This window comes from Diprion similis, chromosome 4, assembly GCF_021155765.1.
Source record: "Diprion similis isolate iyDipSimi1 chromosome 4, iyDipSimi1.1, whole genome shotgun sequence".
NCBI classification, from domain to species: domain Eukaryota; kingdom Metazoa; phylum Arthropoda; class Insecta; order Hymenoptera; family Diprionidae; genus Diprion; species Diprion similis.
Window position 1 is genome coordinate 22087423 of NC_060108.1, and position 26116 is coordinate 22113538.

The 26116-nt window shown below is 45.4% G+C and overlaps 1 protein-coding gene across 4 annotated transcripts in view; it reads left to right on the forward strand.

Moving 5' to 3' along the window:
- LOC124405468 overlaps nt 1–26116 on the forward strand; it is a 167474-nt gene that overhangs the window by 133058 nt on the left and 8300 nt on the right. For all 4 annotated transcript variants that reach the window (XM_046880372.1, XM_046880375.1, XM_046880373.1 and 1 more), the window contains 4 exons: nt 1834–1851; nt 21233–21390; nt 23686–23820; nt 23928–24139. In XM_046880372.1, the coding sequence (XP_046736328.1) occupies nt 1834–1851; nt 21233–21390; nt 23686–23820; nt 23928–24139 (523 nt within the window). The remainder of the gene's footprint in view (nt 1–1833; nt 1852–21232; nt 21391–23685; nt 23821–23927; nt 24140–26116) is intronic.

The following is a 26116-nucleotide window of genomic DNA, read 5'->3' on the forward strand; positions in this document are numbered from 1 at the left end:
TATTGACAAAAGTATTTAGCAGCTGTGGGTCTTCGCCTGAAGAAAAGGCTGACAAAATGTGAAGGCTGCCTTCGAGTCTCGGGGCTTCGTGCAAATCCGGCCGCAATAACCGCTAATTAAATTTGACTCTTCTTTTTTCCTTCTACTCCTCCTTATTCTCTATCTTCTCCTTCGATAGTTTGTAACTTTGATCGAGCACATGGAGCGCAGGACTAAACTTGACTTCACCGCTACGATCATTCCGGCGTATATGTAAGGGTAGAAATAATTTCCAGCTATAGGTTACAACATGGACCACCGATCCTTGTCCTCTTTCTTCTTCTTCTTCTTCTTCCTGTGTCGTCTCGCTCTCCTTTCTACCTTCTGTACTCGTTCACCGGCAATTATCCGAGTATCTTGAAGCCAACAAGTTTTTAAATAATTCCCAATATGGCTTTCGTAAGGGATTCAGTGAGTTAATTTATTTTTTAATCATATTTTTCTTTTTATTTTGAATATCAAACACGCTAATTAGTCTTTATAAAAAATGTAGTGAATTTCGTGACGATGCTTTGGCACAGGGCCGAAGAAACTCATCGTCAGTTAATTAGGCGGGGTAGGTCTTGCTCTTGAAAGTGCGTTGAGAAAGTGGTAAACGACGCGAGAAGAAGACGAGCCCTTCTGGCTGGGCTAAGAGCGGGACGAGTCTGTTTCACAATGAGGTGGTTCCTTCTTCCTTCCTTCCTTCCGTCCTTCCACCCCCGGCGAAGCTCCGCGTCGTCTCCCGGTCTTTGCGTCCCGCTTCCGTCTCCCGGCTCTCCGAGGGTAGCAGGAACCGCGGGGAACTAAGCCAACCCTTTCTTCCTCGCTGACTTGTTATCTTTAGTATTCAGACGGCGGTGTCCCGAAAATGTCTCCCGTTTAATTCCCGACTCCCACCGTCAGGGCCGGCATGGCGTATGGTAGAACGGAGCGAAGCGGAACGACGACGACGAGGACAACGACGACGACGACGACGACGTCGACAACGCCCCGCGAAATTGCATCACGTTCTCATCTGTATGTTTTCAATTTTTCGCCCCTTTGAACCTCGCTCCAATTTTACGCCGAAAACATTTGCCAAGCGCTTTGCCAAGTGCCCCGCGGAACCAGAAAACACCCGCGAACTGTGATTGGCCGCATTGTCGTACCCTCCTGACATATCCGGTTCTTGTCACTTTTTTATTTTTTCATTCCCTTTTCAATTCACCCGCCACGCGTCGCGCCGTGCTGGGCCGAATGATAATCGCGGCGCCGCGCGCGGGTGAAATTTTTCACTTTAACCATTTTGCTATATAATTCCCACCCCGAGGAAAATCAGGGATCCATCTTTGAACGCGTTTCAACCATGAGCTGTAACGAATTGAGGGGGACCGCAGGGTTAACCGCGTAAAGTTTATCAAAGGGAATAGGATCTACAACTTCCTGTGTGGATTTCGACGCCCGTAGATAATTTCTCTTGTCATCTGTGCGTTTTGTCAGGAGTGAAAAATTTCCCTGAAGCCAGAATTTTGACAGGGGATATCGCATTGTATCCGCTAACGAATAATATTGGTATAACACATAATATTAGGCACAAAAATAAATGGAGAAACGTATAGCGGAAATCAGCGGGGTACCGATTCAAAGTACAAAATGAGTCTGACAGAGTTCAATTATCTTGTACAATGTGTATCGATTTCCGACTTAATTATACCTCGTGCATACATCGCACGAAAATCGGGATTATATTTAACAATTTTGGAAACTTTTTTCTGCCTGTATACAAATTTCTGTCATAAGATGATTTACATTGTAATCTTTCTTTTGTTTCAGGGACTACTATTACGACAGGTGAGTCCGAAAGCCGATCAGAAAAGTGAAAGACGTGAACGATATTAACCGAGCCGTGTCAAAAAATCTGAGCATAAATTATCGTTAAATTTATTTGAAAAATAACGAAAGTGCTCTTCAGACACTGACATGTTATGCAGGTAAAGGAAGATATATAAGGTTGGAGGGTATGTTAATCACTATAAATTATAGATCAATATTCTGTGCTCTAGAAATGTTTAACTCGCGGAATGGATTTCGCACGTAGATATTGCACTGCAGAAAGACGTCGGCAGTCGACGAGTGGAGAGCCGGGAAGTGAAATGGGAAGCAATGTTTAAATCAATCTAAACGTCTTCCATACAGCGAATGCCTTGAATACTTTGTCGCGTGCTAGGCAAAATCCATACATCAGTTTTATATTCAAATATTTCATACATACACGAAAGTTACGTGAATACGACCGTATCCACGTGTACGCATGCATATCAGGAGTAACATGAATGTTCAATCTTACGCTGCGAACAAAACGTGAAAAACTCGGTTTCTGAGCTTTTATGTAAATGACTTGATATTTTTATTTATTTTTTTTTTTCTTTATCGTGCAATATTATATGTCAAGAAAGAGGTTGTCAAGCGTCGAAAACGCTGAATGTCATTTAAAAGGTTTTGCTGAAAGTAAAATGAAAAAAAAAAACAAAAAAAAAGTGCAAAAAGTAAAAAATTACACGAATCTCTTCCACACGAAAGCCTGAAGAAAAATTCTTCCACTTTGTCCTTTTGGGAAAGTTCGTTCGGTCCCTCGACGCTAACGAGCAGCCGTAATTTTTCCTTTGACTCTTGCTCGAACCCGTCAGAGAGCTGCGCGTAACAAACGTGAGAATTTTCAGCGATTTACATGCTTACCAAGTTTTCCGGAATAAGCCTCGATGCGCAAGATTCGACGTGAGTGTATGTATACATATACATATAGGTATAAAATCGACTATCGATGTTTATCTTTATTTCTTAAAATTATTTCGGTTGTTCCACTTTTTCAACTGGTAATACGGTTGAAAAAGCAAAAAGCAAAGCATCCAGGATTTTCAAGGAAAGTTAAATCGCATTTTCGCACCGACGTTTCCTAATTCTTGGTCTGCCAGGCGTAAAGTAAGTCACGGATGGAAAAAGGGAGAAGGAGGAGGCACCCCGCTTCGAACAACGGCATCCAAGTTCCGTCCATTATTCAGTCTTCCTCCCCTCTTGATCTCCCATTAAACTTAATTGAATTCCCCCGCGCGACGCCATCGCGCCATTGCCATTGCCATTGACTTGGAGATACGACCATGAATTCGACGTGTGTTTTACAAATTTACATCCACCCGTTTCCCTCGCTCCGACTTCTTCTTCCCACCCCGAGCCCTCGTCTCCCGTAGCAAGGATTCCAGGGCGGAGGTAGACACACATACATACCTACAGCTATAAACTCGCACACAGGAGCGCCGGGACGTTACAGGCGAAATTCGCGGGAATAAGCTTCGATTGAGATTTACCGAAATTGGACGCGTTCGATTTTTCACTGAATAGTTTCGCACCCCTGGAATGCGTGCCGCGGGTCGAGTGGGTAGCGATTTCCCTGCACCCCTCCTCGGGGAAAACATCTCAGCTCCACGATGAAAGGTTAACGCGAGTTTCATCCAGATCCCGGTCTCCGCGATTCCGTTCGGCGAGTTTTTTTTTTCTCTTTTTTTTCTTTTTTTTCTACCCTCGAAGGGACGTGAGAACGACGAGAGGCGCAATCGCAAGCGTGAATTGCTAATTGCGAGAATTGAAAATCCCAGAGCAGCACTCTCGCAAGTCGGTTTAACCGTCGTGTACACAGTTTTAATCGACACTGGTATCGAGTCGGTACGTGTCACCCATCGAAAACCCAATCCCTGTCCCTTGGCCGACGCCTTTTTCCCGTTTCCTCTTCTGCTCGAGAGTCAACATACAGAAAGGCTGCATCGTCGTCGTTGTTGAGCCGAACGGCGAAGGTAAAGCGAAACAAGAAGCATTGGAGAGACGGAGAAGGTGGAAGCCAACGAAAAGTGGGCAAGGCCATCAATCATTTTTTCCACACCAGAGAAGGCTGGCAGAACGCGTTATAAATGATATGTTGCTGCGCGGGGCCTCGCGCCGAGCCAATCCAAGCCAAGCCAAGCCAAGCCAAGCCAAGCCAAACGAAACCAAACCAAACCGAGCCAAGCCGCGACGAGGGTGTTTTGCATGAAACAATATTTACGTCGAGTAAAATTGAATTTATGGTCACCCTTTTAACCGGGAACAATAACATCTTGAATCCGTACCCGCGCCCTTAAATCTCGACTTGCCACCCCGCTGCTGCAGGACGGGCATTAGAAAAAGGTGCAGAGGAGAGCAAATAAGAGGCGATTTTTCGAGTAAACGCGGGGGTATAACGCGACGACTCGAGGCGTATGAATTTGACCGTCCGTTATATTTTTCATGCAAAACCCAGGCCCACCACCCTCGGCTCTGGCATTCAACGTGTTTAACCCTGCACACCTTACACCATGTGTGTATACCCGGCATCGGTGGACGGGGGTGGGTGTACCTACAGCTGAATTTCATTTCTGTTGGCAGCCTGGCGCACGTGAGCCGGTGGTGTAATTTCGGAGGCGTGGAGGTACCCACGTCTGTATGTATATTTTCCCATGTGCTCGTGTGTTCATATATCCGCACTCGCACGCGAGAGGGTGAGGGTGAGGGTGAGGATGAGGAAGTGGAGTACGCGGAACGGGTCTTTTGTTTTAATTGTCGCAATTCAGCGGGGCGGTTCGTGACCGGCCTAGCCAACGAAAAATATAGCCGAAAACAAAACGCTCGGACGAGAGTTAAATAGAAATAATAAGCCGCGGTGGAGATGAAATTAAAACAGCGGCGGTATAAAAACACCTTGCATCATGGACGAATTTAACACCCTGTGCAGTCCGAGCCTCCGGTATCCCCGGCACGGCTGCAGGCGAGGGAAATTACCCCCGATACCTCGAATAGCAATCAAATTCCCCTCAGTTTACCCTTCCGCACCCTTTCTATATATACCTAATGCGATGATAACCCGGGCTTGTTTTATACTTATTCCAATTTATCCCGTCTCATAAACGTACCAAGAATCGAGGAAAAAAATAGCGCAGTTTCATTTTTTGGAACAACGAGGTATGAGAATGCAATTTTTTTTTTTTTTTGTCTTCCTCTTTTTTTCACACACATATCAATTCAGTTTTTTCAGTCATCAACTAAGATTTCTATTATGGCGTATTAGCAAAAGATCCAGACGTTGAAGGACCGTACAGAATAAAAGAAGAACAATCTGCAGCCGCATGCGTGTCTGGGAAAAGTTGAAATAAAAGAGGGGCTTATTGTTCAAGAAAAGAAAAGAGAATATTCCACCGAATTATCACTAGAGCAGACATGCAGAACCCCATATACGTACAGAAGCCATTATGCGAGCGTTCTCTCGAGGTTTGAAAACAGCCAGACAATACACGTAGCAAACTATTTGTGATTCGTGCTAAAGTCCACATTATTCTCTACATTCTCTTCTTTTTTCCATTTTTCTTTTGCTCTTTTTACGGTACTCAAAAAAGAATGGGTTGAAAAAAACCTCCGACATTTTCGATACATCAGCGTTATCTTCCCATTTCATTTCGGGACCTTATACTACAGGGATCCGCGAAAAGAACATCTGGCTACACTCACATCGCGTCAGTGCATGGCTTTCAACGACCGCCAAGGTGAAGCACTCGAAGTCTCGGAGGAAGAGATAAGCCAGCGAATATGTAGCGCACTTGCTACATTCACTGTAGAAATGTGGTAGAATGTACGCGTTTGACTTGCAGGGTTTATGGAAACCGAATAAGAATGTGGGTACTTCTTTGGTGCATGACGCCGTCGAGGAGCATCTTTCGCCAAAGTTTCAACTCCTGGGGTATAAATACGCATTCCTGGAGCCAACCTGGCTCTTCTATACGGCAGGTAAACAGAGGCGTTCACGTCTGCAGGAACGGTTGCATGTATAATGGACGTAATATTATGCCGATGGCGGATGTAGTATTATATATTCGAGGCTTAGGGGGCGGGGGCGGGGGCGGGGGTATGAGGTGGGCATTGTACACACACGAAGCCGTAAGCCAGCTCCGCCAGATAATGACGCTCATCTCGAAAACTTATTCGCGAGAGTGCGTCCTCCACCCCGAGTCTGCAGGCTAGTTCAACGGACGTTTACAGTGAATAATTTAGAATACTGTACAGGGGATGGCGTTGCACGGTGACTGTGATAATATCTCGCGTAAAGAACAGGGGAGTCGAGAAGGAGGGAGAAAGATAGTCAGCCACCATATGTGTACCTTGTATCCGTTACCCTGCAGATACACCGAGAACACGTCTGAGAGAGGAGGAGGTGGAGAGGAAAAGTGAAATTAACGTCAGCTGGTTTGATCTTTTTTGACTGGTTTTGTTTCTCTTCCTCCGCATCACACTCATTAAATTATTATTCTGAGAGTGGTGAGAATTTTTCTCTTTATTTTTATTTAATTTTTAATATTTTAACTTCATTCATTTCGCTTGTATTTTTTGAGCCCCCAAGTTTTTTTTACAAGTCCGACAGCTTCTTTCTGAGAAAAGTTTTTTACACTCCCGGTTTCTCGATGAGCGTGAACTCAGCCGAGGCGCAGAGTTGGACTTCCGACGAGTCCAAATTTCCGTTGCTTTCGGAACAAGTGAAAAAAAATACGTCTCTCCCTTTCTTTGAAAAACCAACCAAACCAACGAAAGGAGAGCTGCGTCATTGTTAGCCGAACGGCTGTACACTGCAGACTCGTAACGTACGTCACCCTGCAACTTTGACTCTTTCTTTACGCTTCATTAATTTCCTTACTTCTGTTTTAGCTTTCCTTTTCCTTCGTTTTTTTTTTTTTATTTTTTTTTTTTTTTTTACAGTTTTAGAAATATTTGGCACGGGTTTTCTACTCTAGTTTCGCGTCTCTAGCTACTGACATATGAAATACGCGGTTACCTTACGGTTAAGCGATGCATTCACTTACATGTTGGAGTCAAAGGAATCGAGAAACACGAATTTGCATAGACCCAGCGCAAGCTTCTCCCGCAGATGTACATATATGTATAACCAGATGTCATTCACTACCTTCGTTTTATCCAGTATAGAAACGTCTGCAAAGCAGCTTACGCGTCCTGGCTTTCATAGCAACTGCAGTGACTATCAATGTTCCATCAACGACTCGTATTTCCTCTCTTCGTATTACACAATTTTAGTTCTACTTGACCTGAATCTAATCCGAAGCTAGGAACCTTGGTAATCATACGAAGCTTTGATATTCATATATAATTTGGCAGTACAGTGCAGAAACACAAAATACCGTCTACTACTATATGAATATACGCTAGATGCACCATATCTCCGGAAATGGGAATTTGTCTTTAATTACTTGGTGAATATCAGAGAATCCAATAGCAGCAATACCAAACTGTTCTCATTGAGTACTCAAAACGTGGCGTACCTAAAACTGCATATCATATGAGAATCCGTTGACGTGCAGTTGCAGGTAATACCTATTAATCATTCGGTATGTATTCCATCTGGCACGAGCTGACCTGTCACACTTACAGATAAGGATAGCCTCCAAGTTTTGCAGGGAATCCTTACGAGGTGACATTCATAACCTGTATCAAAACCGGTAGAACAATGACCGTGAAGCCTTGGAAGCTTGACGCATACGATTGTGGCGGCGGTTGACGGCAAACTATTGGCCGAGCCGACGGTTTGAGAAGACGGGGAAACGTGACGTCGCCCGGACAACGTCTTTTCCGTAGGTTGATCCATTTAACAGGATTTGCGTCGCCTCGAGTTAGAGGTTGCCTCGGTGTCAAATGCAGCCTTCATCCTCACCCCCGCCGCCACTGCGCCTGCAGTACACTGTCATCCCTCTCCAAGACACCGCATTAGAAACCTGCAGGTGTCTCTCAGGGGATAATCTCACCGGTGCAAAGTGAATGGAATCAAGTTGATCGTCAGCTGGTGCATCGTTTATTTCATTAAGAAGTTAGTTACGTACTCGCGACGTGATGACGTCGTCGCCAGAAATTGTATCGGTCTCTTCTTGTTAACCACCCGCAGTCTCAATTATCACGAAAACGACGAAATGCAATGTTAACTCTATCTTCTATAAGACTGATCAATCTTCTATAAAAGTTCCTCTCCCACGTGGCGGTGGTCATAACAAAGTCAACGATCGTTTGTCAGTTTTGCATTTCACACATTGACCTGAGAATTTTCAAACTGATGTACGGTGTAAAATGTAATCCCGGTAGCCCGGATATAACTCTGATTCAAATGCATGGCGTGAAGCTAGGTGTAATATCCACGAGCCATGTATCGTATAACAGAGAAGCTGCTTCCACGGTCAAAGGATTCGAGTTTGCTATTGATTACAAGCGCGCGAACAAATGCATTCAGCTGGCTTCATGTGTTGGCGTTTCACTCGACCCTGGATAGAACCGACGTAAGCATGTAGGTACGTGTAGGATACGGACGTGTGGAATACCCGTGGGTGACCACTGACAACTGATGAACAGCGCGTATCCTGGTCCCTGCACACCGAAAGGGCATCAAGTTTCGACGACCGTACTAGCTGTGATTACTGCGGGCCATGCGATTTAACTTCCAGAGCTCTCTATGCGCTGCGAACAGAACACGTTGCATGCTGGGAGAACGAAAGCTTGTCTGGCGACGCTCGCCCTGGTGTACATGCATATGTATGAGGCATGCGCCAACGGAAGTTGAAGGGAAACTTCCGGTCGGCTGGTTTCGAACGGGACTTGCGGACGGCAACGAACGCACCATGCTGCCGCCTCAGAACTACAGAAAGCAAAATTCGTTCCGAATTGAAAGACTTTATTCATCATAGCCAACGCTTCTGCAGGCATTGTCTAAATTGCTAACGATTTACCCTGTCTGGTTTAAACAATGGTTCAGTACCGGTAAACCATTTGATAAAGGTATCGAGCTGTATGAATGTGTGCCAAGGTGGTTCGACAATCATGCGTGTAAAACGTTTTCTTAATAATTTCGGTCTGCTTGCCAACTTGGCACTGAGTATTCGTAACATGAAATACAAACTCTTAAACTGCGTTCGAGTATTCATTGGGCATTTTATTTAACCGGACTATTGCTTATATTCCTAATTTCTTTCACTCCATTTCTCTATTGCCCGAAATTATGGCATCGATCAATGGTGAATCCAAGTCTTTAGAAATCAAAGCCGAAAGAGAAAAATCGTAGGTTCGTTGTTGCGAGTAAAACGGGCATCTGGTTAGTTTGAAACTAGCTGTTACAGGTCTCGAATTAGCGCAAAACAAGCCATGAGAGGATGAGAAGGGAAGGAGGTAGAGACGAAGAGTTCACTCGTGTTCGCCCTCTAATTACACCACGCAGCTCGGTGCTCGGAAAAACGTTAACCAACTTTTCCAAATTAATTACGCTGGAACTCAGCTTCCGCAAGTCCCGTTCATCCGTCAACAATGTACGATGATCCCCCGCTACTAACACTCAAACTTAATTCCCCGCCACGAGATAACTTTCCTCCTCACCGTCTCACATCGCCGTTACCTCCAAGCTTTACGTTTAAATCGCACGCTTGTTCTTCCCAGCTCGTTGTGGATATTACCATCAACAAGTATGGTCTCAGCCACTGAGAGTGCCAATTTTCACCTAGTTCATCCTCACGACCAAGGGTGTCGACACTTTAATATCAGATGACGTATTTTCTGCACGGTGATATAATGCGCAAGGAAAATAAATCAAGAAAAACCATATTCCAACCACTTGACTTTAGAATTAATGGGTAAGCCCTGAATGTCCGACCAGTAACGATGAAGATGTGACATTGGAGTGGTTGAGAAGTCGGATGTAAGTTTTTGAACCATCGCGCATCGCGTAGAACCGTACATCATCCTGGCTAATCATCCTCTACAACACTGGACATCACCGTGAAATCGTGAATCAAATCGATAACATTTTCATCCATCCAGCACGTGTCGCAGCTCTGCATATAACAGCATCGTATCTGTTCAGTGGCCTGCAGTTTGTCCGTAGGTGCACAGTAGCTGTATGTTTGCGAAGCGAAGCATGCAATTTAGCCACAAACGGTGCTTCCCGCACCCTGCGCCGTCCCAACCTTCATTTTCGCCCCGAGCCCCCATTGCCGAAGCTGTAACACGTGGCCCGTGGCAAGGACGGGATGCTGCCTATCCCGTCGTGGTAAGGGAGGCTGGATTAATCAGGGACATCCGTCCCCTAAGACATCGCGACGCGATCCCCAGCTTAACGGGACACGCTGCAATCTGACCCGCAACACGTCCCTGGTCTAATCCCACAGACACATATTAAGTGCACGGATTCGGGATTCTCGATTTAGGATATCAGAGAATGAAACAGCGCGCGTCACGTTGACCCTCGCTTGAATTTATGCATCAAGCTTGAGTAATTGATCTACCTTAGTGCAATGGCCATCCTCTCCTCCTCTTCCTTTTTATACTCATAGTTTTTCTTCTTCTTCTTTTGCGGTTTTCCTTTCTAATGGTGTTTTGACTTTTTTTTTATACGAGTTTGACTTCTTCGACTGAGTGAAGAGCAGCGTCGTACACAGTGTAGTGAAGTTCTTTTCGTGAAAGCTAAAGCCACTCGGTCTTCGAGAGATAGTTAATGTTGTGCTCTACTTGGCAACTCGTTAAACCCTAAAGAGAAATTTTGTACGTTGCTACACTTTCCAACAACTTAGACAACTCCGAGTCGACTAGCCCAGCGCAGCGTCACGTAGTGGATGAGAGGTGAGCAAACGAACGTGTGAATGGGCCATAAAATGAACCAAAATACCGTAGTTAGTATATACAAGGTACGTTCGTTCGTATACTTCGATGATGAGATCGGGAGATGAAGACGAAGCGAGCGGAAACTTCGAGTCGTAGATTCGATTGCGTTTTGGGTCTGTAACGGCTTGAGGAGCATTTTTTTATTCTCAGTAAACGATTCTTCGTCCTTGTTGACGTATCCACATATTTATTTCAGGATTCGTTCAAGGGCTGAAATTTTCCAGGCTGGGTGATGTTTATCTTCGAGAGTATACGGAATTTAGTAAATTGAGAAATTGAATTTGAAATAATATTTTCATAACGAAAATTGCATTATCTCTAATATCGTCATCTCCGTGCACAGATATACGTGTATACGATATACATATATATACCGTATAATACGGCATCGAATCGATGTCTCGAGAGGAAAATTACATTCTCATATTACGATCCTCAGACCCTCGAGCCTTAACAACGTTATGAACAACAATTTTCCCGCAGAATAGCGTTTCTTTCCGCAAAACTCCGCGGGAAAAACGATTTCCACAGTCTTCGATATAGATTATAAGCGAACGAACGAACGAACGAACGAACGAACGAACGAACGAACGAACGAACGAACGAACAGGCTACAACACCACTTGATATATTAATACTTTCCTGTATCGATATCAAATGAATAGGAAATATAAGATTGTGGAAACTCGCTACGAACCCTAAAGGTAATGAGAAACGAACTGGATACATCAAATGCCAAAATATTCAATCAGCAGAGCATCAAATTGCGTGGATTTTTTTGCAAACATTCAATCCCGAGTCATTTTCTTCGCTCGCCATTCGTTCAATAAGTCGTTACAGTGCGTCGACATTGACGTCTTCCAATTTAATTTTGATGGAAAATATACATCAAGATAAATTGATCGAAGGCCCAATTTATATTTCACCCCTACGCCTAAGCAAGCGAGAGTGCAGGCTGGAAGGTATCAGTGAAAAAAATAAACACGGATTAAAATTCACTCGTGAAAACGGCGGTTCGTTATTCAACTGAAAGCACCAATAAGCACGATAACGGGGAGCCAAACCCGATTATACCTGCCTTCAATCCGGCTAATCCGGCGCTCGTTACGCAGGCATTAATGGGTATTTAATCCGATTTTAAATATCGCAAAGGGGTGCCGTCCACCCCCCTCTATACGGTTACATAAGCTAATTATTTCACTCGTATCGGTGTATCAAATGCGCCGATGATATCGCGCGTTCTGGGAATTCTGCACTGCCGTCGAGAGTGGTATCCTGATATCAGATCCGTTTCATTAGCTATCACTCTTCGTTATCCTGGGGTAAGACAATTGAAACATTTTGAACAGAAACCAGAAAAAACATATAGTAATCATAATAATCACTCGGTCGTAATCATTTATCCCAAACTTGATGGAACCCTGCTCCAAATGAACGTTCTGCAAATTGACCGCAGGCAGCCAAATTTCTTTGCCACGATACCCACCGCGAGAGCAATAAATCATTATTAGTAAAAATCGATGTATTTAGATATCACATGCTTCTCACCCTCGTTTTGTTGGAAAAATTTCATTAGCAAGACGTCGTGGGTGATCAATAACATCAACTTGTCTACAATAGTACGACGTCTATTCGCGTGACGTTGAGCCTAGCCATGGCTGCGCGAATTCATATTTTAATTATTTCGGTATGGTATTTGAGAAGCTTTCATGCGAACGAAGAAAGAACCAATAGGGAATAAAGATCTCTGAAAGCACGTCGAAAGTCTATAGAGGGTGCAGAGGAACGTGGTTGTTTTATAAATTCACCCCGTTTCCAAGCCGTGACTGACTGAACTGAACTGAGGCTGCCAGGTGCGGCGATTTCAGGTTCTCGTGCTCTGGTCGTGTGCCGTGAGTCTTGAGTCTGATCGTGAGTCGTGCGACGCGTGAGTGTAAGCAACAGGTATAAACCCCCGTCACCACCGGGCCGCCCACTTAACGTTGGCAGCCGAGCGACGCTGCCCTGCTGCTCTTACATATTCAGAGCACGCGTTGAAGTTGCCGCGGTAAGAGAGATAAGGGTATTACCATATCTCAGACTTTTAATTGCGCGAAATATTACCATCCACCCTTCCTTCCCCTCCCCCCTCCCCCCTTCCGCCGATGAATATGTTTGTAAATTTTTCTCCCAGCGTCACGGCAGCCCCGAAACTAATTGATAAGATCTTATTTAATAACACGAGAACTCGACCCGCTTTGTAACCCTCGCTGTCTTTCACGGAAGCTTTTATACGACTTCCACCCCTTTCATATACTTCCGAAAATTCTTTCCAAAATTTACACGTGAAGATCCAGAGCTTTTTCAATTACGTATATTTAATGTTCATGCTACTGTGGACCGTGACATTTTAGAAAAATTATTGCCGCGTTTTACCTGGTGAAGAAAAAATCGCGATAACGAAGATTCATTTATTAAGGTCAAATATGTATATGATATGCATAATTTTATCGTTTTTATGAGCCTGCCATGCGATAAGGACAAATCTTGAGAAATTTCCAGAACACGAGTACGAATACTTTTGGATATTACTGCGGACTGTTTAAACAAATATGTATCTCCCTTCACTCATTCCATCCTTTCACTGGTTCGTTTGAAATCACTGTAACGATTCAAGGAATCCCCTGCTCTCGGGGCTATCCATATGTAGTACATCTGGGTTGGAACAGTAGCTGGCCGCTTAATGAAGATGCCAGGAACAATGGTATATACCTGACCGCATTGTTCGTAGAATTGGTTGTCCTCTTCCGGAAAGCCGGGTTCTTGTTTCTAAAGGAGGTAAACTTTGGTACCTGCACGTGAACCGGACTCTCCAGGAATTCCCGCAATGTCCGTTGAAATTAAACGCCGGTATCCCACGCGGATGTCAAATTGTTCGTGTATTCAGCCAGTGCAAATCCCCGCACCGAAGTGCGAGCTTTAACAAGAAGCTTTCGGGGGGATGAATAAGGGCTGATTTCTCGCTGTTTACACGCAGCAATGACCATTGGCTCGTGAATCGATCGTGGTCGAGGAGCGAAGACTCTTCGAAGAGCTTCTCTGGCCGTAGCTCGTAAAACCGTTCGAAGAATATACAGTGGATCGATGGCGTGTCTCGAAGTCTCGAAGGCGTTGGATAACGGGTGTTTATCTCGTCATCAGCATCTCGGAAATCCATGAAAAATCGAAACGGCATGTTGCGGGCGACCCGCTAAAACCCATTCAACCTAAACCTGAAATGACGTCTCTGGGGATCCGTAGCCACCCCCCCCCCCCCCACAACACCCACCGCACTCATCCCTTTTCTACGCACCCTTATTTCCCCAAATCTCGCAACATCCGGCGTGAATCCCCAGCAGCTCCAGTTAAAATCAGCCGCCCTCCTCCATTTCCCAGATCTCAGCCGAATTTCTGAGGGGAAAAAGCCAGCGGATGGAGCGTCGGTGTCACTCACCCGCGAAGGTAGCCCCAGAACTCGAAATTCCTCCGGGATTTCGATATACCGAATTAATCACTGCTTGATTGACGACGAGCTTCCACCCAGCCATTTTCCCATCGCCAACCAGGGGTTAATGAATAATACACATCGAAGGAGAAGTAGAATCATTTATAGGACTTCAGTTCGCAAGCGTGGCCGGAAGTGCGGTCAAACATTCATGTCATTTGACTCTGAAATCAGATACCTACCGAAAATATTCCATCCGATCCCAATACTCCGAGGATAATGATTAATTCATGCTATCGTTACTAATGTGATTATACCTCGTGCCTTTGAGAAAAAGATACTTCCTAAAGGAGTTTGTGTAATTTTGGTTGAAAACAAAAAGCAGATCGAGTGTAAGAAGGAAAGAAAAGAGCAGAGAAACAGCTTTAACGGAGGTTGTATTTTCGTTAGCACTAGAAAGAATTCATTTAGCATTTCGCCCGATTAGCGGGGTAATTATTCGTTTATTCGATGTAAAGGTAGGGCGGCGCCCGAGTTTTGAATTAATCAACGTCCTGACGTGCCGTTTCTATCATGTCCCGATTATCCCGAACGGAGATCCAATCTCCGTCTCACCTCAGTCTCGACTCCGCCTCGACACGGGGATTACGTCAAGATGTGAATTAATGATAGAAGTGCCCGAGTGGCACAGCCAGGGTGGGGGGTGGAAGAGGAAGGGGACGGGCAAGAAGAACTCGTTCGGAAGAGTGAAACTTCTTCGGGAGGCACGTCACAGCGCAGATATGGCCTCTCGATCAGCTCGTGGCCAGCTTTACTTTTCTCTCAATCCAAAAACGAGCCGAGATTCTACAAGCACGCATACAACCTCGCAACGATCCCTTGCCACCGACCCCTACACGCTCGTTTCCCGCCCTCCACCCCTATCGAGCTGTTGCAGGTTTTATAAACTCAACCTCCTCCCTTGACACCCTGAATACAACCTCCGACGCTAACGGAACATGGCGCAAATTAGGTTCGCGGTAACAAAAACACGGCTATTAATCACCCCCCCTCTCACCCTCAACCCCCACGGGACAATCGTATCGAACGAAGAACGAACGAACAAACGAAACCACCATTCGTGCCATGTAGTGTAGAATTTTTTCTCCCATCGGGTTCTGCGGAAAGATGAAATTATACACCGGCGATTAAGAAGTACGTAGTTGATGATCCTATGATTATATCGTTGCTGTATTTATTTTGTATGTGAAATTTCAACAAAAAATCTTAACAAAAAAAAAAAATTATTCTTCTAACAGAGTAAGAAACAGGCAAAATGATCCGAGCGCCGGTTTTTCTTCAAAATAATGCTGATCATGGAATTTCCATAATCACGGCATGATTTTCGCTTTACGATTCAGTGAGTAAAACTGAGCGTGTATATGTTGATAGTGTTGAGGGTTATAAGGTGAAATTCCGTGGCATTCAGGCTCAGGGTAATGTGACCTGGCTGCTTACATGCCTCGCGCGCTTCGTGGGTGGCATACTTAACTCGTACCATATAGGTACGCAGTCAAGAACAAGATTGCCAATTTCTTTACTTCATCTCGTGATTTCACCAGTGGGTGGACTGAAATTATAAATTACTGCTAAGCCGAATGCCTCGGATAAAGAAAAGAAAGCGTTGTAGATCATCGTAAGACAAGTAACGAGATTGCAATCTCGGAATTTCTCCAAATTGCAAAGAATCAACCAGCAAGCACATAGACAAAAGAACCCCCCATGCTTCATGGCTTTTTCATGGGACTTTTGGATCTACTTGGTGCGCTAACCAGCGCACGCGACTCCCCGCTTCCAAACCTATTAATATATGATTCTATTTTGATCCGCTGTCTCTTGGACTGGCGAGAGGCGAGAAAGAACTTGTAAAATGATCAGCTTGCGCCTCGTGTGACGTGCAAGCAACGACGACGTCGTCTTCCTCGACAAACGGCTGCAGAAAATCGGCGCCTATTGCCTCTTATAAAATTTCTCTCTTCTTTTCCGCGGTGCTTTTCTCACGATGGTTCGCAATTGAAAGCGTAATACAAGCACGGGACAACACTGTATAAGTGCGATTAACCCGAGGCCACGTGTTGCTTGAAACGAGCCAAGAAGTGCGTCAATTGTGCGTCATAGTGCCAAACATTAATTCTCCCGGAAAGTTTTTCCTAATATGAATCGGCACGGTTGGTATCTTAATCCAGGCTACTTCGATAAAAGCTCCGACATGGAATATTGAATGAAGAGAAGAGTAAAGAAATCTTGAATCTGCATTTACTGATCATGAATCTGGATCACGCGGTAATATGCAATAGTGAAATTAGCTGAACGTAAAAAACGTAAACGAATATGAAAACGGGGGGGAATTGATCAAAGTTTCCTTAGTCTCCAATTCTACTGATTAAAGCCGTTGATTGAAAGTAACAAATTGACAGCCCAACTCGTTCCGTAAGCAAATTACGTACCTATTGTATTTGCCCATTGGGCAAAATCGGGCGTCCGGCAGACGCAGTCAATAGTCAATTGCAATTATTTTTCCATGCAAACAAATATCCTGGTAGTTGATTAAGCCGCGATAACTAGCAATTAACAAAGCCATGGAAGCAAGGGCAAAGCAACAGGAACCTTCGATCGAGCCGCCACACAGTGAGGCCGAGTTGTGAGCCGGTGGTGACGATGGCGGCGTTGCAGGGACAGGCCAAGTTGATATACGTTTTAATATCCGGACAATCTGTCGGCAGAGTGGGAGAGGAAGAGAGCAAGAGAGAGAGAGAGAGAGAGGGATGGACAGATAAAGAGAGGAAGAATGAGGGAGCCAGTCAGCAATGCTCGATGGATGCTGGGATGAAAATCCATCTCAACAAACTACTACGGAATACGTTTGCCTGTATTGCCACTTCTCGCTGTACTCAGTTGCACCTTCGATATCGCCGCAATGCCCATAAACAGTTTGAAAATGAAATAAGCGTAAGAATCGGTGTTTGAATTTTGGAGAAAACAAGAAAAAATGTAAGTCTCGCTTGTTTTAACGCGATTTCAAGTTAGATGTATCGATGAGTTGGCTGTACTCTGCAAAATGAACACGAGCCCGAAGCGAGGGTTGAACTATTATCAAATTACCGAAATTATCGTCGTGATTGACTGCCGGAGATTGACGCGCAGCCTGCCTACAGTCAGAGCCGACTAACACCTTAACTTTTCCAATCGTGATTGCATCGCTTTGCTTTCTTTGCATGTATAGGGGCGAAAGATTATATTAAAATCGACAGCGTTACTTTCATCTTAAATCCATTTTTTTTCTCGCCCCGAAGAACGCGACGAGAAGTATATTCGTCGTATAAGCCGCTAACAATGCGATATCATCGTCAATCCGAAAAATTGTAGCCCGTGTTCTTATTGTAACAATGAGAAGCCGACGTGCCGGGTATTCGAATGAAGCAGATGTGACGAGATTGGTCGGAGGACTCGGAGGAACTTGCCTCGGTCACGCGCAGTTACCTACAACGGTCAAGGGGTCGTCGCGATACAAAGCGCAGCGAGAATATCTCGTACAGAGAAATTTATTCATGACCCCATAAAACTTATAGTACCAACTCGTTAATCAGAATCTTCGTTCCTGCTTCTGCCACTGAGCAGCGCACAGCGTGGTGGCGGATGCAGCAGGCAGCAGCAGAACTCCACACCGCATACTGGCATGGTGCGACTGCACTTGCATGCCGCACTGAACTGCACCGAACTTCGCGATGCAGTGGTATATATATGTATACCATAACTCTGCTCCGTGCATGATATAATACAAGGAATCGCTATCCGTACAGATTACGAAGAGGCACAGAGCACGGTTACCTTCTGGGTCAGAATAGCACGCGTTTTGAAAAAGATACAGGTTATGAGCTCGTCGATCAGTTTCATCATCTCGTTGATTTTTTCTTATAAGAATGCTTACCAATATCGAATATCGACGGTAAATATCTACGCCAATCTCTGAGTGTGGCTTCTTGCTGGTTCGAGTCATGATGCAATATCGGTTCTTGATGCTCTTCCCTCTGAATAGAAGGATCGAGGTATGGCAGTTCGATGGCTGCAGTCCCGTGGAGAGTTGGCAAGGGTCTAATTTCAAGAGTACCTTTTCTCTGGTCGAGAGCCCGTCGACGAGCACGCAAATGCAAAGCAACGATATGTGAGAGTTCGTTTGATGCTTGTTTCGTTTGACTATTTCCTTGCGATTTTCGACCATCAATTTGATTATCTGGTCCGAAAGTCGACGGCAGAAATGTCTCTACCGAATGCAATGCTGGAGGTGCGATTCGCAGGTGGACTACGACAGTTGAGTGTAAACGAGACGGAAACCCGCGACACTTAGGTGGATGTATTTTCTATGAGCTGGAGGGCACGTGATCGTAGAAGCGAAGAAGAAAGCCGATAATCGATGCGAAAAAGCAGATTTTCCGGTTTGTCAGGACGTCGAGAACAGGTTCGCGGGGCGAGATAGTTGCCGGGCGGAAAAACGTCTGGCCCGAGTTTGTCGGTAGTGAGAAGAGAGGAGGGAGGAGGGAGGAAAGCTGCCGGGTGATTTGTAGGAAACAAATAATTGTCCCGGCTGTGTCAATCCCAGGGTGCGCGTATTAGATTCTGCCCGTTCAGAGCTTCGATAATTCAGTTTGACCTGCAAGAAGGAAATCGTTCGAATTTGTCTCGGCCAGACGAGCAATGCTTTTCGCCCATATACCTATACCTATAACTGTACGCGTATTTATGTCCTCTCATCAACTTACGACCGCAGGTCAGCAATCAAAGGTGAAACTTAATCGAGTGAAAAGAGATCGAGGTAAGGGAATAAAGAAAGAGAAAGAAAACACGACGTAAGTTGGCTACCACCGCCGTAGAAAATATTCCGTCATTTTTTCTCACTGCTATTTACCGCAACTCCGTACTTTGTGATAAGCAACAAGCTTCATGGTGTCCCGTTAACGAGGTAAGACTTTGACACGTTCTTTCCCTCGACGCTTCGCAACAGCCTTTGTCGAGGGTGTAACGCGAGCCGTTGTAGCGCCCACTTGCAAAGAGCCTGGTGTAGAGGAAGGGAGGTGGATGGTCGTTGGGTAAAAGATGAGAATAAACCAGACAGCACACAAAACAACTGTGCGAAGGATTTTAACTACGCTAGAAAGTCACGATCCCGTGTCCCCGAATACGGGCAACGTGTCAGTCGGTGGTGGTGTCGATGCCGGTGCTCTACAGGGTTAAAGTGACGGGGGACTTTTTATTTCCAAGAGTTTCGAAGGACCGTGCGTGGAAGGCTTCGGGCATGGACCGCGACGCGGGGCAGAGGAAGCGACGGGACAGACAGAGGAAGGATATGGGCAGATAAATACCGAGGGTTTCAGGGTTGGAGGTTGGAGGTTGGAGGTTGCGCGAGGAGGATCGAGGATTTCATAATCCCAGAACGATATGCGTCCACAATACACCCCCTCGCCAGCCCCATGCACCAGCAATCCGCCTTTTTCGCAACGATGCGATGCTGCATCGATTTTTAATGCAACGCGTTCGTTCACGCCGAGCTGCTGCTGTTGCTGTGCTAAATGACGATTTTTTATGCCTCCACGTCTAGACGTCGAATAAGGGTTGTCGCCACGAGTTGCGGTGGGCGGATAAACTCCGGGCAAATAATCGCAATACGGAGCAAGTGTAACTCGTTCAATCATGCTCTCATTCATTGGTCATTACGTCAACTGAATTTCAGCCCGATCCTCCGGTTCCTCATGGTCCGATTGATCCATCTCGACATCCGCTTTTCTCGTTCGCCTCCAAACTTTCGTCAGCTATTCTATTGGCAATTATTTGTTTTCAACAGTTCCCGACGAGATAATGCTGAAACTTGTTCAATATATTTACTCGTCTGCAGTCCAGCAGTGGTGGTTCCAGGTACCATATAACGAACCAACGATTTCAACGACTACTTCGGCAATCCAAGACTGCGTGAGAGGTAATTCGAATGCCCATGATAGGTATCAAGGGAGAAGACAAACATCGTTGACACCAAAAGACAAACAATATATTTTTACACATGAAAAGTATCGGTAAATCGGTGACAGGCAAGAAACTGATAAACGTTGCAACTGACTTCGAACCACCTGAAGTATGCATGAAATGAATTAGACGCTGCGAGCTGACATTCAGAGCGAACCTAAGCGGAGAGGAATCTTCGGAATTTCCAGTTGTTGGGATCCGGTCAAATTGCATGTTTCTTAATCAGTTTGACCCAGATGTGAAACCTGGGTTTCTATTCCTGGCGACTAAATGCGAGGCTATCCAGTGTACGATAATAATTATGGTTGGGGCGTTGAACAGTCGTTCGACCCAAAGACTCACCGTCATCCCAGATTCACACGGGTGTAAAAAAAAAAAACGCGTGTTTATCGGCAAGATGCAGGTGTACGTATACCTAGTGAGCATGTTTGTTCTGTACCGAGTCACCGCTGGGTTTGCTGCATTTCGTATTTCACCGGGCAGCTCGTAGGTCGGAGTTTCCTGCAGTTAACGTCTGCACAATTCTCGAGAGGTGGCTACAGAGTGAAAAGAGAAGGAAAAGAAACGGAAAGCGGTGAACTTGTTAGGAGAAAAGTACCGCGGCCGATTTCTGGATCGTTAACTTGAGCTTGCCAGCAGCGTGCTGCCCTGCAGTAGCCTGGGATTTATAGACTGGAAATAATCGATTGATTGGATACAACGGTCGCCGGCACGGCGGCAGTTCCGTTCCACCACACCGAGAAAGATTTAAAGCTCGATCATTTTTCGAAAGCAGTCGCCATCCAGCCACCGAGGCATAACCCTAATCGCCCAGCGAGTTTCTCATTCGTCTTATAAATTACCCCCAACCCTCTTTCACTCGAAACTTGTTTGCCGCTAAAAATAAAGCGCAATTTCTCCCTTTGCTCCCCCTCAGTCTGGATGACCGTCCACTTACTTTCCCTGGTTTCTGATCTGTTTCAGTTACTACGCTTCAACGGCCTTTCCACCGCGCTTGGCGCCCCCCTTGAAACGACCGCGTCTTATGCCGCCGGCACGACCGCAGCAGCCGAAACAGCAGAAGCAGCAGGCGAACGCCAACAACACGACGGTACCGAGTTTGAATCAGCTCAAAGTATACAGTAAGTATAGATGAAAAATCGTAAACGTTTCTGTCAGGACTATTGCAGGGTCAATTAGCGTATTGAATATTCGTGGCGGCACATAACGAAGAGCGAGAGGGGCGGAGGGGGGAGGGGGGGGGGGTGGCAAGAATTTTGATCGTCTTTGTAAATTAATTGCTCGATCACAATGAGCCGAGTTGACACTCGGCCGAGTCGGCGACGGCGAAGCGAAACGACTCGACGACGTCGTTTATAACGGGGCTGCCATCGGCTTCTGAATTGCGCATTTATGAATATAAATTAACTGACTTATTGAGTTTAAACTCGAAAGTTATTAATAACCTGCGTACGGAAGACGGGAGAGAGACGGAGAAGAGAGGAGAGGAAACGGGGAACACCCTCCTCTTAACAAGGGAAATGTGACTCCCGGGGTAAAAGTAGTGAAAACAGACGACGACAGGCGTAATCTTACCAATTTCATTCAAACAACGCAGCACTCCGCCAGGGTCCCTGCAGTATCCCCTATCCACTTTAAAACTAAAAAAAGGGTCAAGTATGTATAATAAAAATATACGATCCCGAAATTTTTAGAGAACACAAAATGTAGCAGGGAAATCGTGCAAAATCTTTCAAAAGGTTAAAGTCTCCGGCTGGCTGTTGTTTCGTGGTATTAATTTCAGTCATGGACCTAGTACCAAGAAACAAATCATCCGAATGTAATATCGCGGAAAAAGAAACCGGAAGTAAAGCGAAAAAGCGTATCGCTGGCTTTACTCCTATCGAATTCCTTCGAAACTAGATTAGGGTTCAGCATTAAAGTACAATTAAATTACAAACGAATAATTTGATCATCCATGCATACTACCGCAATCCCTCGCGATTTATTCGTTATAAAAACCGACAATTCCGCGTGAGATCGGAGCTCGATCAATCCTTGTCTCAGCGTCTGTGGCTGCTGTGTGACAGAGGCCTTAGAAAGGTAATTGACTTTTGACTCTAGTCGACTCTGACTGAACTCGGTTGGCAGCGAAGAGAACGCGGCTCGCTTTGAACTCGGCTAAGAATGGGACCGAAGTCAGAGCTCCGACTTGTTTTATCCGAGTGTTTTATGGCCGGTCTCGTAAATTTTGGATTGAACTTCGCCAAGTCGAGGAATAGGGGCGCTAGAAGGTGAGGGGGTACGAAGAGGGGGCAAAAGCTGGGCCCGAGCGGATGCAATTAGTTTCTTGTCAACACCCTCGCTTGGTTAAGGGAGCGACCTTCGCTTAATTACCAAAGTCCGGAGGCAGAGGGCGCGAAATTAAGAATTTTACAAGTTCTTATTGCCATTTCCCTCCCGCGTCCGGATTGATCGACAAAAACTTTACCGAGGGTATACCTGTACGTGTATGCATGTATATATGTATACCTATATATCCGATTGCGCCGGGTGCTAGCCCTTCAGTTTCAGGTGTGACTTCCTGGCTGGCTGGGCTGCAAGCGACGAATTCCAGCTCAGCAGTTAATTATTAGCTGCCTCGTTAATTCAATCGGGTTCAATCAGCTTTGCTGTGGTAATAGAAATTTTCTAGATAAAATATTTCACTGCGTATATAATCATAACTTCGATCGATTTTTCTTATTCTCCATTTCACGTACGATGCAGGTGTCGGAAAATCTAATGGTTATCAAAACGGATTCCCCGCCATATATATTACAGTCGAATAATTGTACCGGTGACCTTTTGCGTACTTCAATCACGTTTCGCCGAATCTGACAGGGATCGAAACGTGTGGTGAGAAAGAAGAAGAAGAAGAAGAAGCGAGAATAAAAAAAAGAACCTACTCGCGCGAGAAAGCAATGCGGAAGCCGCGGGTGAAATTGGGCAGCCAATAAGACGGGGAGACTAGCGGACGCTAGGGCGAAAGGGGCCCGTAAGCTGTTTTATACTTTTATCCACTTTGTTCAAAGAATGCGAATATTGCTGTCAATTTGGCGGAGAAGCTACCTATATTTCCGAACGGCGAATCTGGATTCCATTGATATTTATGGGGTGGAAAGTATTACAGTACCTACCCACTCCGTGCACCCTATATACCCCCCATAAATATAACTTAGCTCTAGTTTCGACTATGCTACATACAGACACGAGGAAACCATTTCCGATCTTTCATTTAGGGCACATACGTATTACCCGAAGTTCATAAAACACTCGAATTCGATTTTGACAAAGTGTGCACCAAGTCGAGCGAGGGTCGAATAACAGCTTCACACATCCCGGTTCTATTTTGAAATCGTGAAATATTACAACGTTTTTTTCTCTCCTCCTTACAGGCAATCCCGACATTCTGATATGCGGCAACTGCAGAGAAATGTTCACAGACCTCGGCGAGCTTCTCGAACACAAGCGCAACTACTGTAAGCTACGATTCACATGCAAATGTCACACCTTCAACGGAGCCACGCCAAGTGAGTAGCTCTCGACAATACTTCGTCCAACTCGCTCGTTCGAAAACGGCTATTGCAACTTTTCATTCGTTCTAATCTTCCCTGTTCATTCCTTATTGTTAATGCAGAAAGTGACTCGACAGCGTCGCTGCTTTGCGTACTGTGCAAGGATGCCTTCCCATCGGCGTGGGAACTGATGGTCCACGCGCAAGCGGCCCACATGATCAACATTTACGAGTTGGGAACCAGGCCACAGAGCCCACGATCTGGACAAAGTCCGTCACCTCACAGCCCGAGTCAAATCGCTAAGGAAACTTCACCCTCGCCCCAGGATCTTCAGGTGAGCAGATTTCCTGCACCCTCATCCCCTTCCCCTCGGTAAGAGTTTGCCAGAGGTGTCGTTAAAAGGCGGCGTGCGTCCAACGAAGGAATTTTGTCTCGCCAAGTAATTTTGAGAAGAAAGTCGTTTCGTGGCTCGACGCAGGTGAACATCCTCGCAGCGTAAGATACCGAGACTTTAAAGTCGTAACGGTTGTAGCCGGGGTGCAGAGGGGTAAAAGGCGACGAACCGTCGAAACAACTAACCGCCTCCACCCCTCGGCTATCTAATTATAAACGGCATTGTTCGCCACACCGAGACGACAACGGGTAGTAAAAAGGTAAAAGTACCCCCATAAGGTGAGGGGTAGACAAGTTTAGCGAGTTCCTACCTAGCTCATCCCCTGCACCCCTTATACGTACCTCGAACCGTTTAAATAGCTTTTAGAAATGCGTGTTCATGCTGAGCAAACTTAAATTATTTTTAAGAGTCGTGTAAATGGATTATCCAGCGAAGCGAGACGAAATCGCTCCGACGACGAAAGCAGTTTGCGAAGAACATTAAGGCGCCGGGAAGAAAACCGGATTGTTGGATCTCGAGGAAGATTGTAATAGGGAATTCAGTTTCATACTTTCAACAGTTTTAACTTTTTTTATACTCTGGATTGAAGCAAACACGCGTCGATTTCTGTTTTCTCGACGTTGTTCCTCGCTATATATGTTTAAAAAGAGTTGAAATAATTGCGGAAACAGTACACGGAGAAGCGGAAGAGATCAGGATAAGCAGCTTCGAGTGCGGCCAGGTTATCCGGAGATCCGGCTGACGACTTGAGCACTTGAAATAGCGATGGTCCAAAGTTCTCGAAGAGGTAGTTTGCCGGTTCGCGTAGCGGTAGCTGCCGTACAACAGCGTAGCTGCGGAATGTAATTCACAACTCGCAGTTACCGCTTATTAATTAGCGGTTCCTTACCCTCGTTCCATCCACTCAGGCCCACAGTCTGGCCCCTTATTCTACTCCTTTCAGCCGACGCCCCCTCCTTCCTCCCATTTTCAGTGGCATACAACCGAGAGCTATTCACTCTCCAGTCTCCAGGGTTAAGTACGGACGGAAGATCCACTTCTGCAGTACCAACCTGCGATAACTACCTCGACTTTGAACACGGTTCACCTCCATCCCCCCCCCCATCTCACCCTATTTTTGCCGTATTCTTCATTGACCACCCTATCCGATCGACAAGCATTACAAAAAACTAGTGCTTAAATTCGGAAAAAGAATTAGGAATTTAGATCTAGATTTAGATTTAGATATATCTATACAAAAAATCACACTACCAATTTCCGAATCTCGATCCTCTGAGTTTGTTGAAAAATGTTTACTCTGTTCTGCCTGAGAAGAAAAATATGTTGATCGTAATTTACCAGCAAAAATAATCCCACTGATCAACACAATCGGCGCAGATGTCTGATGTGATTTATGAGAAGTCCCAAGCCCAAGATCTGGACTTGATGAATTCGGTGTAATCGAAATTAGCTTTGTGGTTAGTGATGTTCCAGACTGTACGTATTATAGGCAGCGATTTTGTCTTCCAAGAGGTTAATTTCTTGGAGGTTAAATCTGCCGTAACACGTAGACTGGTTGTTGAGATCAATAAATTTGTGGCCGTAACCAAGAATCTGACTATTGATCATTGTCGGGACCAGTGAACCGGCTTACTCAGAGTGACGCCAATTTGGCAAATTGCTCAGCCCTTAATTCATCTGATGTATCTTGGAAGTTATTAGCACCACCGCGTTATGTATGATCACGTGGCTTGTTTGCCAATTATCGAGCTGCGAAGTGGAAAGCGACGTAATTAAACTCGAAACTCATCTGCACGGTGTCTGTAGCCTAGTGACCGCGAGTGATTGCAACCAATAGTCAACAGCCACGGAATCGAGGTACTCGGAACTGATGTGCTTTCTCAACAATTCCGCGACCACGACAGAAAATGGTTCACC